An 18,545-nucleotide genomic window follows, 5' to 3' on the forward strand; every position below is an offset into this window, starting at 1 on the left:
CAGTGTGTGTTGTACCATACGTTTGGTGGAGGACGTATGTGTGTGTGCTTGTCTCAGTGTGTGTTGTACCATATGTTTGGCAGAGGAAGCGTACTAGCATACTTTTCCTTTTAGCTATTAATCAACTTGTTTTCTTCTCTTTTTAGGAAAGAGTATGAATAAGTAATACAAAGTACTGACGATAAATCATGGTATGCTGTTCAGACATTGGAACAAGGCATTTCCATTTTTATATATTTCTTAACCCTTTACACTGGCGGGAATTGGCCTATATGGACACGGCTAAATGTAAATGTTTCTTCCAGAAGAAATATGAAAAGCATATGCATAAGCATGGTAGCAATTTAAAGGTAAGAGTTTAAAGATTATGGGAAAATTATTAGACCAAAGTTGAGGACAACAGTTTACCTGACACAAGAATCCAAACATTACACTGCTGATTGTGTGCTTTTCTCCGTATTTGTTCGTAACAAAAATACTAGTGCTACATTGAGTAACATGATAAGAATATTCCTGGAAAATATGGAGTAGGTGCAACATAAAACAATGACAAGGGTTTGAGTGAGAGGACTAACTGGTGTCTCCAAGTGGTCACAGTTCCTAAGTCATTTCAATGTATTTTTATGACTCAAAGAAAAGTGAACTATAATACCCTGAATACACCGCTCGCGTCGCGTGGAGTCTGAAATGTAGGAATCTGTGTTATTCAATTATTGCACCCACACTGCTCGCGAGCGTCTGCGTTGCCAAGGGCTAAAATAGAAGTCATGCCTATTTTTGACGCAGATCGCGCTGCAAGTCCTGCCTCTCCCATCTCCTCAAAGGTTTATAGAAGCAGGCACCCACATGCCATCTCCTCATTGGTTATACCCACGTGGGTGATTGAAAGATGAACTGTTGCCGGTTGTCGTGGTAATACTATGAAGGTTTAGATGCCAATCACCATTTAAGTTAAACAATGATAAAGCCTGGAAGGAGGAGAGATGACTAGAAACTATTCGGTTGACTGTTTTTATGTATGGTTTAATTGTCAGAGTAGAGGACCTTGTGCATTTCAGGTAAAATAACAACCTAATGTTTATATCCCAGGACAAATTAGCTAGCAACAGCAAGCTTAATTGCCATACATGTTTAATACTTTTCGACCTGTCCCTAAATTTATGTCATTGGTTCAGAGTTTGTTTTGATATTTTAACCTGCGTGTCATGATCGCATTTGGTGTAGGGGGACAAAGTAAATGTATGCACGATGGCGCACGTGCGCAGCCGGTTTGGGTTCCGTGTTAGGTGTTTTTTTAAGCTCTCCTCGCTGTGACGTTGAGGAACTACAGCAAGCACACTTGTAGTTGTTTTGTTTGGAACACAACCCTGCAATCACACAATTACTGTTGTTCTTTACGCAATCCCAAAACGGACCGTTATAAATCACAATCTGGTTGAGGTGGGCATCATTTGAAAGGTTGTTATATTGCACACATGACTAGAACAATTATAAAATACGATTTTACAGTGTTAGGCTTTCACAGGGCAATTCAGATTGTAATTCTGGTGATGATAGAAAGTAGTCATGAGTACATTCAGATACGTGTTCCACGGCAGATGACCTTCACAAAGGACAAAACATGGGCTCATTCTGTTCAGAACAACGCAGGGTGTGACGCCATGTCATCTTGTAACTCTACAGTAAGTACATCACAAATAGTGATCATAAACATTGACACTGTATTTGACATGAGTTTTATAATACGGAAATGTAAAGTGCACGTTTGGCTTGCTCGTATGACATCAAACTGGTATTTATTATAATTCTCAATGTCTCATCTTTCAAGATGCTTTGAGACTTCTTAATTTACCACATGTCCCTTACTCAGGCAAAACGTTGTGAGTCAAAACCCATTCAGAGCTGTGAAGCGGAGAACCTGAGCGCTGACGTCATTTATAGCATGTTACTGAACAGCCACTGCGTTCTAAATTAAGGCACTTATCAGAGCCCAAAGCTGCCGTTTTCAACCAGTATGCAGATATGAGTGTAATGGGTTAAAGAGAAGACAAAAAAGGGAATCTTAACTTTGCTTAGGTTGTTCAAGGAATCAGATATGCCCTACAGGATCAGTCATATAAAATCACGTTTGATCAAGTTTGTTCCAATGCCAATTAAACCTTGTGGGTTTATGGATAAGATATTCTGCAGCACAATTACTTTGTTTGAGAAGAACATCATATGTCTGGATATGACTTTTTACGGGTGAGTGTGAATTTGTTTGTGAAATGTCTGTGAGTATTCGTGTGTGTTTGCAAGCATCTGAGGGTGTGGGCGAGTGTGTGTCCGGTGGTCTTTTTTTGAGTGTGTGTGTATTCCCCGGGCCAGTGTTTACGAGCCATTAGGAGTGGGAGTGTGTTCCTGTGTTTACCCTGCATGTTCAGAGATTGTGACAGACCTCTGTAAACAGTTTACAGTAAACAGCCTTTTCCCCACAGTAATAATGGCCAGATGAGACTGAACTTTGTCCCTGAACACAGCAGACCACATCAGTACGGCAGGAACTCTCAAATGGCACCCCATTCCCATTATAGTGCACAACTTTTGACCAGAACCCTATGGAGCCTTGTCAAAAGTAGTGCACTATATAGGGTGTCATTTGGGAGGTAATCAAGGCCACAGGCCAATCAAAGCACGGAACGCCACTTCTTTTTATTATCTGCTGCGGAGGGACGGGGCATCTGTCTGAATCTCTCCAGACTAGCACGGCACTGTGTGTGTGTGTGTGTAGAGTAGTAGGGCAGTGGACTATCTGCATTAGCCCAGAGATATGAGGAGAGAGGAGGAGAGAGGTGGAGAGAGGTGGAGAGAGGAGGAGAGAGGTGGAGAGAGGTGGAGAGAGGTGGAGAGAGGTGGAGAGAGGTAGAGAGAGGAGGAGGAGAGAGGTTACTTAGACGAAGAGAAACAAAGAAACAATATAACACAAAGTCAACTTTTTACTGAGGTGGTCATTGGGAGACTGGAGACTACTGTTGAGTGGAGACCAGTGTTCTCCTTTTAAGGAAGAGACCTTGGTCTGAGTGGATGGACTTTGGGTGAGCAGTGTAATGGCGGTGGGGGTCCTGTTATGTTGGCTCAAACACATTTTAGCCAGTAGACAAACAGCATGGTTAAAGGGTTAGCTGGTAGCTAGACAAACAACACGGTTCTCTGGTAGCTAGCCTAACAGCAGGACATGGGGTCAGTTTAACAGGACCAGTGGGTCTTGGCTATGCTAACTCTAGTCCTGTTATGTTTGTTTGAACACATTTACCCAGTAGTCAAACAGCATGGGCCGGAAGTTACACAGATATCCAAAAGCTAGTGGCTAGCCTAACAGCATGGATAGGGTTTAGCCAGTACCTAACATAACACGGGCATGGGTTCAATTACATTCAAAAGCTAGCCAACCAGCATGGGCGGGCGGGGGGGGGGGGGGGGGGGGGGGGGGTAGTTCAACATCTTAACATGACCATCGGGCCTTGGCCTTAATTGGGCTTTCACTGGCACTGGGAGGCTGGCATCGCTGATGTACTTTACTCCCATGTGAAGCATTTAAACACTGGCACCCTGCTAGCCTCCTGCTGGGTGAATGGATGGTGGCTGATAGGATACAGATAGATAGTGTTACAGGTCTCAATGGAACAAGCCTGTACTGGATTTTGGGTAAAAAAAAGAATGCATGTAGCACTTTTTCTTATTTCTTAAAGTTCAGACCCTGGATAGAGAGAATATTGCCATAGGAAGTCTATTTTGGTGGCCTCTGGTACATTCTAATGCGTTGATTCCATCTGAAAAACACAGCGAAATGATTGAATACTTTGCCTCCCAGATTGGAGAAATGAGTTGTGGTATTGTGTAGAATGACATAACATTGGATGAAGTCAGTTGTTATGGATATTGTCTAGGTCAATTTGATCAGGACTATTTTATAATACACCTTTCATACTAAGACGTTTCCTCGACAACTTTAGCATCACGCCAACTTTTTACACCTTTTGTTTATATCTGAAAAAGTGTTGCCGGTATCAAAGCCTCAACTTTTATTTCTTCAAACCAACCTAGTCATGATTGCAGTAAAGGTCTGCCTACAGCTTAGTATGAAACGCAGCCGTAATGCTGAGGCAGCATTGACATGCACTGCGTTCTTAAGTTCTTGATGGTCCCATCTCTTCGCATTGTCCTTCACACTGTTTTCTTAAGCACAACTAGATGGATCCATAAAGAATAACTGTGGGAATAAATATCACTGAATGACAAAAATATTGGAATAAAGTAGGATAATGCAATTGAAGGCATCAAATTGTTGCTCAACGCTTATTGAAACTCCCAAAGTCATCCAATAGTTATAATACATTTCAAGCAATAGCCTACCAGTGTGTGGTCGACTATTTCAGCAACATTTGGCACTGTTTTGAGACTAGCTTGGGGACTCCATTTGGGTATTGGTTAGGCTACAATTAGGCTGTGTGAAACGTTAGCTAAATTGAGGTGAGTGCTGCTCATGATCATCTTACTGGCTCATTTACTAGCACTGATTAGCACAGTGTCCCCGCATGCTATGTGGCTTAACAAGTAGATTATGTTGCTCTTCACTCAGTCGTTTAGTAGCCTGGGCTACTCTCAAACAAAAGCCTGTAATTTGTCAATCAATGTGATTTTGTTTGACTGAATCTCTGTCTGTATATTTGGTTAATTCTCCGGCTGGGCAAATAAATAGAGGTGGTATACGACATTATTAGTTTGCTCATCGATCACTGACCAGAAACATTTAGCATGCTACAGTGTTGCCTAAATCAAGTGTATGCCTATTATTTTGCTCAATCGCATATAGGCAACTCCAAAAGCCCTCGGAGGTCGTGAAATATGAACACGCTTTTGAAAATATAGATCACTATCACGATGGTATCATGATGAAGATACTCTCAATGTAAGACCCTATTCATGAGCATCATGCCACTCCTCCACTCCTCCATGGAAAGAAATTAAACTGCAACCAGAGATCTGTATATAAGACAAGATGCTCATGTCTCCGCCCTAACGTTGTCCCCAAGGCAGGAAGGCAGGTGACACTCTTAGGTACAAAATATGCCCATAGAAACGCATTGGGCTCATTTTGGACAGACTCACCTCTTCCTCTTTGCTGTATTTCCCGGTCATAAGCCGGCGCGCTAATGGAAAACACTGTAAAAGCCCGACTTACAGTGCCTTGCGAAAGTATTCGGCCCCCTTGAACTTTGCGACCTTTTGCCACATTTCAGGCTTCAAACATAAAGATATAAAACTGTATTTTTTTGTGAAGAATCAACAACAAGTGGGACACAATCATGAAGTGGAACGACATTTATTGGATATTTCAAACTTATTTAACAAATCAAAAACTGAAAAATTGGGCGTGCAAAATTATTCAGCCCCTTTACTTTCAGTGCAGCAAACTCTCTCCAGAAGTTCAGTGAGGATCTCTGAATGATCCAATGTTGACCTAAATGACTAATGATGATAAATACAATCCACCTGTGTGTAATCAAGTCTCCGTATAAATGCACCTGCACTGTGATAGTCTCAGAGGTCCGTTAAAAGCGCAGAGAGCATCATGAAGAACAAGGAACACACCAGGCAGGTCCGAGATACTGTTGTGAAGAAGTTTAAAGCCGGATTTGGATACAAAAAGATTTCCCAAGCTTTAAACATCCCAAGGAGCACTGTGCAAGCGATAATATTGAAATGGGGGAGTATCAGACCACTGCAAATCTACCAAGACCTGGCCGTCCCTCTAAACTTTCAGCTCATACAAGGAGAAGACTAATCAGAGATGCAGCCAAGAGGCCCATGATCACTCTGGATGAACTGCAGAGATCTACAGCTGAGGTGGGAGACACTGTCCATAGGACAACAATCAGTCGTATATTGCACAAATATGGCCTTTATGGAAGAGTGGCAAGAAGAAAGCCAATTCTTAAAGATATCCATAAAAAGTGTTGTTTAAAGTTTGCCACAAGCCACCTGGGAGACACACCAAACATGTGGAAGAAGGTGCTCTGGTCAGATGAAACCAAAATGGAACTTTTTGGCAACAATGCAAAACGTTATGTTTGGCGTAAAAGCAACACAGCTCATCACCCTGAACACACCATCCCCACTGTCAAACATGGTGGTGGCAGCATCATGGTTTGGGCCTGCTTTTCTTCAGCAGGGACAGGGAAGATGGTTAAAATTGATGGGAAGATGGATGGAGCCAAATACAGGACCATTCTGGAAGAAAACCTGATGGAGTCTGCAAAAGACCTGAGACTGGGACGGAGATTTGTCTTCCAACAAGACAATGATCCAAAACATAAAGCAAAATCTACAATGGAATGGTTCAAAAATAAACATATCCAGGTGTTAGAATGGCCAAGTCAAAGTCCAGACCTGAATCCAATCGAGAATCTGTGGAAAGAACTGAAAACTGCTGTTCACAAATGCTCTCCATCCAACCTCACTGAGCTTGAGCTGTTTTGCAAGGAGGAATGGGAAAAAATGTCAGTCTCTCGATGTGCAAAACTGATAGAGACATACCCCAAGCGACTTACAGCTGTAATCGCAGCAAAAGGTGGCGCTACAAAGTATTAACTTAAGGGGGCTGAATAATTTTGCACGCCCAATTTTTCAGTTTTTGATTTGTTAAAAAAGTTTGAAATATCCAATAAATGTCGTTCCACTTCATGATTGTGTCCCACTTGTTGTTGATTCTTCACAAAAAAATACAGTTTTATATCTTTATGTTTGAAGCCTGGAATGTGGCAAAAGGTCGCAAAGTTCAAGGGGGCCGAATACTTTCGCAAGGCACTGTATATAAAAATAGATTGTCTCCAAACGTGCTAGCTAATGCTCGCATTACGACTCTGTTGAGAACACACAGAAACACTAAGAATCAAAGCTGGCGAATGGCTGGATAGAGAGGAACAGCGGATGAGGGGAGAGAGAGAGAGATAGTGATAAATCGACCTGGGAGGTTAGCGACCCCACTCCCATGGAGTAATCGTTCACACATTCAACTCTTAACCCGTGGACCTTAACGCTGCTCCGCTAGTGCCATTAAAGAGAGAAGAGGGTGATTTGTGCAAATGGTTTAGCGTGTGACACGTTCCACACGCAGTGCTGTGTGTGCTGAAGGCCTGGTGCCACAATGCTCGCTAGCTACTGTTATGCTCTTAAAGCCCATGTCTTCTCAGTGCTTTTCTCATTAGAGCTCTAACAGACAATGGGCTGGCAGGTGGCTAGCTGCTCCAACTGTACACACATATAATAGTAATCTGTTCTGCTTGTCTGTGGAAGGTCAGGAGGGCCCACTCTCTCAGTTTCTCTTGCTCTCTCCATCTCTGTCTGCATTAGAGGAGAATACCCATCAGTGGGATTCACACCAGGTCATTTAATTTCGTGTTGCAAATTCTCTGTCTGAGTGCGTTTCAGCTTTGAGCATACTTTGCTAGCTATACAATCCAGGATTGAAACAACCAAAATATTAAAATATTAAAATGTTAAAAAGCTCCCCAAGGCCTCAAATGATAGTGCTCGTTTCTCTAGCTGTGTTCGAATACCCATACTAACATACTGTATACTACATACCTAATGAGTATATACTACACACTATTAGTTAATTTTAGTATACTGTAAACCAGAGGTGGGAACTCCAGTTCTCAAGGGCATGATTGGAGTCACACTTTTTCTCCATCCCTAGAAAACACAGCTGATTAATCAAATGTCATTCTAAACTGAAGATCATGATTAGTTGATTATTGGAGTCAGGTGTGTTACCTGGGGCAAAACTGTGATGCCAATCAGGCCCTCAAGGACTGGAATTGCCCACCTCAGTTGTAAATGAACGGTAGGTATTGTTTCAGTTGAGCGTACTAGAGCTAGCTTCGCCTGTCTACCGGAAGTTGATGCTTCTGCTATGCACAGTGCGTTCTGGGCGTGGTAAATCCAGAGCGCTGTCAGATTGTCCTTTCATAAATTTGGAGCGTTCATTGCGCACACTGGACACTCTGGCCGAGGAGTAGTGTTGATCCGAGCGTTCAACGGCAGTGAAGCACCAAAGCAAACTGGCTTACATTGGCTAGCTACTTATAGACACAAATGACACAGAACACCTCACACTGACCATTTTACTCACCCTAGCAGAGTTGATTAGTTTGTTTTCATGTTATCCAGAGTGTTGATGACTGCAACTGTGCTGCTAGCAACTATTTAATTACTCTGTTTTTGTTGCCGACACCGGCCATATTCAACGGGTGTTGAGCATTCGTAAATTAATCAGTTATTCAGCGCGAGGGTGCTCTGAAATCGGAGTAGATTGCCAGAATGTCCATTGAAACGCACAACGACTAAACCCCTTAGCTAAGAATGATGTGAATAATAGTAGCCAACTAATGTTAGGTACCTACTGCTATAATGCATTGCGGTTCGTAAGGATAGCATAGCTAACAAATTGTCAGCCAACATAACGTGTAACATAACTTACTTGAAAAGTCATTACTTTATTACATTGCTCAACATTTTCTTAACCTTTGTCATAATTAGTTAAAGCAATGAATTTGTATCCACCTTCGTCGGACTTCGGATGCATATTTTCCGCCATTTTCATCAAATCTGAAAATGTTGTGAAGCCACGCCCATTTTTGGAAGAATTGCATTAAGACATCCGGGAACTTTTGGCATAGTAACTATATCCATACTATGACCAATAAGCATACTCTATACACTCAATTCACATCACAAATAGTTGGGTTAGTGCGGTTAGTATGAGTATCCGAACACAGCTTCTGTCTCTCAGACTTCTGCCAAATATGTCCGACAGCAAACCAGGGGTCATGTGGGGGTCACTTCCTCCACCATTCTCACTGTACTAAAGACCTGGGTTCATATAGTATTTAATTGACCTTTCTTTGCCCAATGGTCCCAAAACTACAAACCCTGCCCATCTGGCTCTATAGCAATGCTCATTCAAACACACAAAAAACAAATACTATCTGAACCCATGGCTGTTGTACACAGTGGGGAGAGAGCCCACATCCCTGTAGTGACTTTGAGGAGTCCCAGAGTCTTGGATCCAGCTCTGTCTGTCTATCTGCTCCCTAACACTGGAACCCTGCCCTCGTCTGGTGGAGGTTATCGGGGCAGGATGCTGTGCATCACAGGGGGACATCCCATCTCCTCTCTTCCTCTCCCTCCAAACACAGAAACAACCGGAACAACTCCGACAGAGAGGGGGGGGGTTCCTTTCTCCTCCCTTACTCCTAATGGCTTGTTCTGATGGAAGCAAACTGTTGAAAGTCTTCAGCTCCAGTTCTGGGCTCTTACTAATGAGAAAACGGCGATAATCGGCCGAACCGATACATCAGGCTGATACTGGCCTTTTCTAGTCTATCGGCTCTTCTCTATACAACATAGCAAAACTGCTGCTATGCCAGCCGCCACTGACTGGCTAAACCACGAGCACTGCACAATGCCGAGGAATGTCTAGCTGGGCAAATCAGAAGCAAGCTAGCTCATTCTCCAACAGAAAGGTGCAGTTTCAGAACTTGATAAATTGACAGTGACCAAAATTGAACTCCTGTTGCAAATATTTAGTTAATTCACTAATAATAAGGCTTGTGTCAACGTGCCAGGACATGAATGCAATAAGAAAGCTAGCTAGCTTGTTGCCCAAACGTGACCTGTTAGCAAAGATTACGATAACTAATCCTTTAATCTGTGGTGTTCTATTCTAGCTAGTTGGCTAGATAAACATAGGAGCTAATCGTCAACGTAGCTAGCTAACGGTAGCTGGTTATAATTATTAACATGCACCATTTTGGGCAACGAGCCATCTTACTTAGTGTAAAGTTAGCGATTTACTGGTGTGCCAATCTGACCAGCCACAATCGTATCCGTAAATTGACAGTTGATAGTCGGATTAGATGGTTGTCGCAATAGGGGAAGGAGGAAGTGTTTTAAAATGCCTAAATAAATGTTGGCAATAGGTTTAGCTACCTAAGAATCTTCCTGCATGTTTATGGACCAAGAAAGCTGTAGATCAGCGTGTGTGTGTGCGTTCTCAATAAAACAGAACGTGCATAGTTTCTTCATCTGTTTTCCTACCCTCACTCTCTTTGTTAGATATTACGTGCATTAATGGCTTGGTAGCAAATGTTGTTGCCATTGACCTAGTTATCATAGTAGCAGAAGGCAAATAGACCGTTTGTCATCTGTAGCAACATAGACTCATCCAAAACAAGCTCAATAACTCACTGCATGCACACACTCCTATTGAGTATGCATTCACCTGTATTGTGAGTATGCCTACACCATCTTCATTTGCCCAGTTAATCAAGAGATGTACCATTGAAATAAAAGTATTATCATTATGTTGTTAAGTATTAAGATTGGTATAAACAAAGTCAAATGTATTGTTTGATTTTAAAATTGATGCATTAATGCATACATGTCCATCTTCGGGAAATTGTGTCACCCAAATGTTCAAATGTCACGATACTGAATATATCGGCCATCCACTTACTTATCCCCAAAAAATCGGGTATCGGCCCTAAAAAAAAAATCCATATCGGTCGTTCTCTGTTAGGAATGACTGGTCAGGTCCCTTAGGAGAGCATAAAGTAGGTTGGAATAGGACGGGTGCTCTGTGTGGAACAAAGACTGTGGTGGTTTCCCCCAGGAGCACTCTGCGGGGCAGAACAAAGACTGTGGTGGCTTCCTCCAGGAGCACTCTGCGGGGCAGAACAAAGACTGTGGTGGCTTCCTCCAGGAGCACTCTGCGGGGCAGAACAAAGACTGTGGTGGCTTCCTCCAGGAGCACTCTGCGGGGCAGAACAAAGACTGTGGTGGCTTCCCCCAGGAGCACTCTGCGGGGCAGAACAAAGACTGTGGTGGCTTCCCCCAGGAGCACTCTGCGGGGCAGAACAAAGACTGTGGTGGCTTCCCCCAGGAGCACTCTACGGGGCAGAACAAAGACTGTGGTGGCTTCCCCCAGGAGCACTCTGCGGGGCAGAACAAAGACTGTGGTGGCTTCCCCCAGGAGCACTCTACGGGGCAATGGTGTGTGTGATGCACTGGAGTGCGTTGCAGACACACAGGCCATGAGAATGTAGGTTAACCAGCTGGTGTGTTGCTCTGCCACTCTGCCAACGGGTATCTGCTCACACAGGTGTAAATACAGCTGCCGGATTCCCCATTCGCACGCACACACAGCCGGCTACACAGACAAACAGATGGTGCCTGGATACTCCTGCGCAAGTCTGTGTGAACGCACTTGATATCACCCCTCACTTCAAGGGCCCAACCTGCTGCCTGTGTGTGTGTGTGTGTGTGTGTGTGTGTGTGTGTGTGTGTGTGTGTGTGTGTGTGTGTGTGTGTGTGTGTGTGTGTGTGTGTGTGTGTGTGTGTGTTTGTGTGTGTGTGTGTACACATGCAGGGGGTCTGGTGCAGGGCAGGAGAGGGATGCACAGCTGCCTGTCTAGCTTCATTAGCTCGCCCCTGACGTCCTCTCTCTGGTAGTGGAAGGCCAGACAGATGGAAAGATGGGAGTTAAGGATGGACGGACAGCTATGTTTAATATACAGGTTTGACTTGAGTAGGACAGGAGCATTTTTTTAGTGACTTTGCTGTTGTTTTTACTTGAATAGATAGAGTAGAGAGGAGAACTGGTGAAAAGGTTGTACATGTCTATTTGAGAGTGAAAGGATACTGGCACACTGACTGACAGAGAGACAGACAAAGGGTAAAGCAGCCGATCAGTTTTAATTCAAAACATTTCAACTAGCCAATTTAGGAGTTATCCTCCAGAAGGATGACCTGCCAGTTACACTCTCAAATCTCTCCTTTCTACCTACTGTGTTTTGCTAAGTAGGGCATTATGCAAAAAAAAATAGGTTTTCCTTTCACCATAAAACAAATCCCTTGTAATAATCGTGCAGATGAATCAAACTAACGATGGTGTGTTTCTAACCACCAGGCTCAGATGTCGAGTGTCTTTATACACAACTGAAGTGATCTAATATCATTGGGAAGAAACCCCAGTTGCCTGCTGCTTCCATCATCACAACATGTCCCATTCAAACATGACAGGAAAATGACATTTAAATGAAAATATTAAAATCCAGCCATAATTGTGATGCCACCTGTATGTAAATGAAGTTCACAAGGTGCAGTCTCTCTCCTCTGACTCACCGCCTCTTAAAACTACAGACTTAGTCATAGCGTGACTGACCAAGGGAGAGGAGTGGGAGAGGACACACTGACACGCACAGATACTGCCTGTGAGAGAGACCCACTGGGAAATGTTTCCATAGCGACATGTAGCTATACTGTAGTGTAGCTGTACATAGAGACAGACTGGCAACATACTCCAAACAAGGCTGGATATAATATAATGTGGATGTTTCTTGCAAATCCAATGGGTTCATAACAGATACAGATGAACAGAAAACACGGAACATGATCAATGGCGGTGGCCAAAGGAGGACAGACTGAGTCGTAAAGGCTATTTCAGATCAATAGTAGTGAGTAGTTAGATGGACAGAATGTGAATGGAACAGGCTTGGTATACAGTAACAACACATGGCTGGATGCAGGGCAGGACGACTCACCCGGAGCGCTTGGTCATGGTGCCCAGGGTCATGGGCTGTTTGATCTGTGCCAGGGGCAGCACTATGGTAAGGCTGGGCAGAGGGGACAGACGAGGGTTACCCATGTTGTTGTTGGTGAAGTTGTTGTACGACTCCTGGCTGGTGAGTTTAGCTGCACAGAGAGAGAGAAAATATTTTATACACGTCCTATTTTATAGTCCAAGTCTAATACTCTGAAAGTAACCATGCAAAACTTCATCAATGTATGATGAAACATATATCCTGAAGTCCCCCCCCCCACAGACACCTGGGGTCCAAGGCCTTGCAGGAGCCATGGCCCTGATTGGAGGTAACCAGCTAAAGATGCGGCGCCTCAGAGCAACTAGTACCCAGTAGGTTAATCAGACCTAATCAACAGGACTCACACACCTCTCATCTGAGTGGAGCCCAAGCTAAACACAATCAGGCCACGTCAAAGGGCACCACATCTAACGGCCTCAAAGAGCTACATCAGAGAGGGAACATGTTGTTTGAGAATGACAAACACACACACAAAGACTTGATGCTTGCTCACTGCAGGCTTAGTTGACTTCGAGAATGTGTCCCTTGCTCTCTCAAACTGTAAAAATACATTACATTTAAGAACTAATTGTACATATCAAAGCAGTAATGTAGAATACATTCATTCCTACGAGTACAACTGTTACATGTTTATTTTTATTTCACCTTTATTTAACCAGGTAGGCCAGTTTACAACTGCGACGTAGCCAAGATAAAGCAAAGCAGTGTGACAAAAACAACAACACAGAGTTACACATGGGATAAACAAATGTACAGTCAATAACACAAAAGAAAAATCAATATACAGTGTGTGCAGATGTAGTAAGATTCGGGAGGTAAGGCAATAAATAGGCCATAGTGGCGAAATAATTACAATTTAGCATTAACAATGGAGTGATAGATGTGCAGATGACGTGCAAGTAGAGATTCTGGGGTGCAAAACAGCAAAAAAATAATATGGGGATGAGGTAGTTGGGTGGGCTGTTTACAGATGGGCTGTGTACAGGTGCAGTGATCAGTAAACTGCTCTGACAGCTGATGCTTATAGTGAGGGAGATATACAGTGGGGCAAAAAAAGTATTTAGTCAGCCACCAACTGTGCAAGTTCTCCCACTTAAAAATATGAGAGAGGCCTGTAATTTTCATCATAGGTACACTTCAACTATGACGGACAAAATGAGAAGAAAAAAATCCAGAAAATCACATTTTAGGATTTTTAATGAATTTATTTGCAAATTATGGTGGAAAATAAGTATTTAGTCACCTACAAATAAGCAAGATTTCTGGCTCGCACAGACCTGTAACTTCTTCTTTAAGAGGCTCCTCTGTCCTCCACTCGTTACCTGTATTAATGGCATCTGTTTGAACTTGTTATCTGTATAAAAGACACCTGTCCACAACCTCAAACAGTCACACTCCAAACTCCACTATGGCCAAGACCAAAGAGCTGTCAAAGGACACCAGAAACAAAATTGTAACCTGCACCATGCTAGGAAGACTGAATCTGCAATAGGTAAGCAGCTTGGTTTGAAGAAATCAACTGTGGGAGCAATTATTAGGAAATGGAAGACATACAAGACCACTAATAATCTCCCTCAATCTGGGGCTCCACGCAAGATCTCACCCCGTGGGGTCAAAATGATCACAAGAACGGTGAGCAAAAATCCCAGAACCACACGGGGGGACCTAGTGAATGACCTGCAGAGAGCTGGGACCAAAGTAACAAAGCCTACCATCAGTAACACACTACGCCGCCAGTGACTCAAATCCTGCAGTGCCAGACGTGTCCCTCTGCTTAAGCCAGTACATGTCCAGGCCCGTCTGAAGTTTGCTAGAGAGCATTTGGATGATCCAGAAGAAGATTGGGAGAATGTCATATGGTCAGATGAAACCAAAATATAACTTATTGGTAAAAACTCAACTCGTCGTGTTTGGAGGACAAAGAATGCGGAGTTGCATCCAAAGAACACCATACCGACTGTGAAGCATGGGGGTGGAAACATCATTCTTTGGGGCTGTTTTTCTGCAAAGGGACCAGGATGACTGATCCGTATAAAGGAAAGAATGAATGGGGCCATGTATCGTGGGATTTTGAGTCAAAACCTCATTCCATCAGCAAGGGCATTAAAGATGAAATGTGGCTGGGTCTTTCAGCATGACAATGATCCCAAACACACCTCCCGGGCAACGAAGGAGTGGCTTCGTAAGAAGCATTTCAAGGTCCTGGAGTGGCCTAGCCAGTCTCCAGATCTCAACCCCATAGAAAATCTTTGGAGGGAGTTGAAAGTCCGTGTTGCCCAGCAACAGCCCCAAAACATCACTGCTCTAGAGGAGATCTGCATGGAGGAATGGGCCAAAATACCAGCAACAGTGTGTGAAAACCTTGTGAAGACTTACAGAAAACGCTTGACCTCTGTCATTGCCAACAAAGGGTATATAACAAAGTATTGAGATAAACTTTTGTAATTGACCAAATACTTATTTTCCACCATAATTTGCAAATAAATTCATTAAAAATTCTACAATGTGATTTTCTGGATTTTTTTTCTGATTTTGTCTGTCATAGTTGAAGTGTACCTATGATGAAAATTACAGGCCTCTCATCTTTTTAAGTGGGAGAACTTGCACAATTGTTGGCTGACTAAATACTTTTTTGCTCCACTGTAAGTCTACAGCTTCAGAGATTTTTGCAGTTTGTTCCAGTCATTGGCAGCAGAGAACAGGAAGGAAAGGCAGCCAAAGGAGGAATTGGCTTTGGGGATGACCAGCGCAATATACCTGCTGGAGCGTGTGCTAGAGGTGGGTGTTGCTATGGTGACCAGGGGGCTGAGATAAGGTGGGGCTTTACCTAGCAAAGACTTACAGATGACCTGGAGCCAGTGGGTTTGGCGACGGGTATGTGGCGAGGGTCAGCCAACGAGAGCAAACAGGTTGCAGTGGTGGGTAGTATATGGGGCTTTAGTGACAAAATGGATGGCACTGTGATAGACTCCATCCAATTTGTTGAGTAGTGTTGGAGGCTATTTTGTAAATGACATTGCCGAAGTCAAGGATTGGTAGGATAGTCAGTTTTACGAGGGTATGTTTGGCAGCATGAGGGAAGGAGGCTTTGTTGCGAAATAGGAAACCGATTATAGATTTAATTTTTGATTGGAGATGCTTAATGTGAGTCTGGAAGGAAAGTTTAGTCTAACCAGACACCTAGGTATTTGTAGCTGTCCACATATTCTAAGTCGGAACCGTCCAGAGTAGTGATGCTCGTCGGAGTAGTGATGCCAGAGTTGTGATGCCAGTCTATTAGGTGTACGTTAAATATACAAGACATTTTTACAGTGAAAACCAATGTCTCAGGCAAGTTCTTATGTCCACCACACCTACCTGGTTTCAGCAACGTCTCAGGCAGGTTCTTATGTCCACCACACCATACCTGGTTTCAGCAACGTCTCAGGCAGGTTCTTATGTCCACCACACCTGGTTTCACCAACGTCTCAGGCAGGTTCTTATGTCCACCACACCATACCTGGTTTCAGCAACGTCTCAGGCAGGTTCTTATGAACACCACACCATGCCTGGTTTCAGCAACATCTCAGGCAGGTTCTTATGAACACCACACCATGCCTGGTTTCAGCAACGTCTCAGGCAGGTTCTTATGTCCACCACACCATACCTGGTTTCACCAACGTCTCAGGCAGGTTCTTATGTCCACCACACCATACCTGGTTTCACCAACGTCTCAGGCAGGTTCTTATGTCCACCACACCATGCCTGGTTTCAGCAACGTCTCAGGCAGGTTCTTATGTCCACCACACCATACCTGGTTTCACCAACGTCTCAGGCAGGTTCTTATGTCCACCACACCATACCTGGTTTCACCAACGTCTCAGGCAGGTTCTTATGTCCACCACACCATACCTGGTTTCACCAACGTCTCAGGCAGGTTCTTATGTCCACCACACCATGCCTGGTTTCAGCAACGTCTCAGGCAGGTTCTTATGTCCACCACACCATACCTGGTTTCACCAACGTCTCAGGCAGGTTCTTATGTCCACCACACCATACCTGGTTTCACCAACGTCTCAGGCAGGTTCTTATGTCCACCACACCTGGTTTCAGCAGCTGAGTTGGAACTATTTGATGAGACACTATTTCATGATCCGCAGAATATATTCCTTTGAAGCTGTACAGTGAATATAATATGAAGTGCCACATTCAGCTGTAGTAAATATGTAGGTCATCTGAGCAGAACGGAAAACACTGCATGATGGTTGAGCTGATCATAACTCTCAACATTAGTTCTATATAATTCTTAAATCACAATAACTTGTTCAATATAAATAATCCTCATTCACTGAAGACAAAAAGGGAAACAGGATTTACCATTTACTCCATAAGCTCTACGCTCCATCACGACACACTTCAACTTAGAATATACTATTATGTATTTTACAATACAATCTGTGGTCTTACAAAGATTCAAGTTTAAGTGCTACCGCGGAAAAACAGCATAACCTTCCGCACCAAAACTCAATGATCTTCATCTGAATGTTTTCCTTTCTCCATTGTTGCATCTGAAAGGCGACAACCATTGAGTTTAAAAGCATAAGGGGGGGGGGGGGGGGGGGGGTGGACAAAGAGACAAAAGAAAACAAGCTACAAAAACAGCACAAAGAAGAAGGAGAGGGTTGGGATTATTATTGGAATCAAAGCAGTGATGGGAGAAGGAGGTTTAGATCATTAAAGTGTTTCTCTGTGTTTCATTAGTGGGGCCAAATAATTTCTTTGTGTTTATCAAAAGAGACCATTTAGATGTGGAGGCCCAACAATACAGCAGGGCCTTCAGAGAGCAGGACGTTATACAAACTTTGTTTGCATCCCAAATGGAGCCAAATTCCCTTTATAGTACACTACTTTTAACCAGGCCTCATGGGGCTCTGGTCTAAGGTAGTGCACAATGTAGGGAATAGGGTGCCACTTGGAATGCAGCCGCCCTCCTCGCTTGGCCTCGGAGCCTCTCCATCCCGAGAGGGAAACAGTGGCCCTGGGCTCTCAAGGGCCCTTCACATTTCGAAAGCACTACACCCCCAGCGCAGCCACCTTTTGTGTGGAAGAGCAGGAAAACATAAGAGGAATTTGAACAGGAAGCAGCCTGTAAAGCCATAATGGTGCTACAGCTGGCCTAAATGTAGGAGAGGAGGAAGAAAAAAATCTTAATGAATTTAGCATCCTTCCAACAGGACACTTCAACCTGCCGCTCTCTCTTTCCAACTCTTTTTCTTCTCTCTGTCTCTCTCCCTCTCTCAATCGTTCTCTCTCTCTGTGTCTGCGTGCACCACATTAACCCCCTCACCCCTGACAAACCAAAGAGGAACAGGTGTAGTTGACTTTGGTGGAGCTACAGTGGCTGTTAACTGGACCACTACACCCGCCCCCTCACATATCCTCCCTCCGTTATTCAATCCAAGGATCTAAGAGGCCAAACTCTTCAGAGGCCAGTCAGTGAGGAGAGGACAGGGATGAATGGAAAGTGGTGAAAACCATGCATGGGCAGAAGACGATATCCTCAACACATCCTGGATATCTGCTTGTCTGAGGGGGAGAGAGAGGAGAGTGTCTGGCAGAGAGATAGCTAGCCTAGCGAGAGAGCGAGATGGGGCCATGATTTGATTAATGACTGGGGCGTGATGTGCCTGAGCACTGATACATGACAGCCCCATGGAAAGAAGATCCATCAATGCAAATCCACCCGGGCCAGTCCAGCCAAGGCTCCCACCAGAGGTCAGCATGTCACCTGACCCGGCCTGCTCTCTCTATCACTCCCTCCCTAAATCTCCCTTCAGAGTTTACTTAGCTCCCCCTATCCCT

At 43.9% G+C, this 18,545-nt stretch overlaps 1 protein-coding gene across 6 annotated transcripts in view; it reads right to left on the minus strand.

The window, feature by feature from the left end:
• The window catches only part of LOC139382361 (BCAS3 microtubule associated cell migration factor-like), a 323,347-nt gene that overhangs the window by 217,465 nt on the left and 87,337 nt on the right, over positions 1-18,545 (minus strand). For all 6 annotated transcript variants that reach the window (XM_071126351.1, XM_071126350.1, XM_071126352.1 and 3 more), the window contains exon 16: positions 12,645-12,795. In XM_071126351.1, the coding sequence (XP_070982452.1) occupies positions 12,645-12,795 (151 nt within the window). The remainder of the gene's footprint in view (positions 1-12,644; positions 12,796-18,545) is intronic.

The sequence above is a fragment of the Oncorhynchus clarkii genome, chromosome 24 (assembly GCF_045791955.1).
Source record: "Oncorhynchus clarkii lewisi isolate Uvic-CL-2024 chromosome 24, UVic_Ocla_1.0, whole genome shotgun sequence".
In the NCBI taxonomy this organism is placed as follows: domain Eukaryota; kingdom Metazoa; phylum Chordata; class Actinopteri; order Salmoniformes; family Salmonidae; genus Oncorhynchus; species Oncorhynchus clarkii.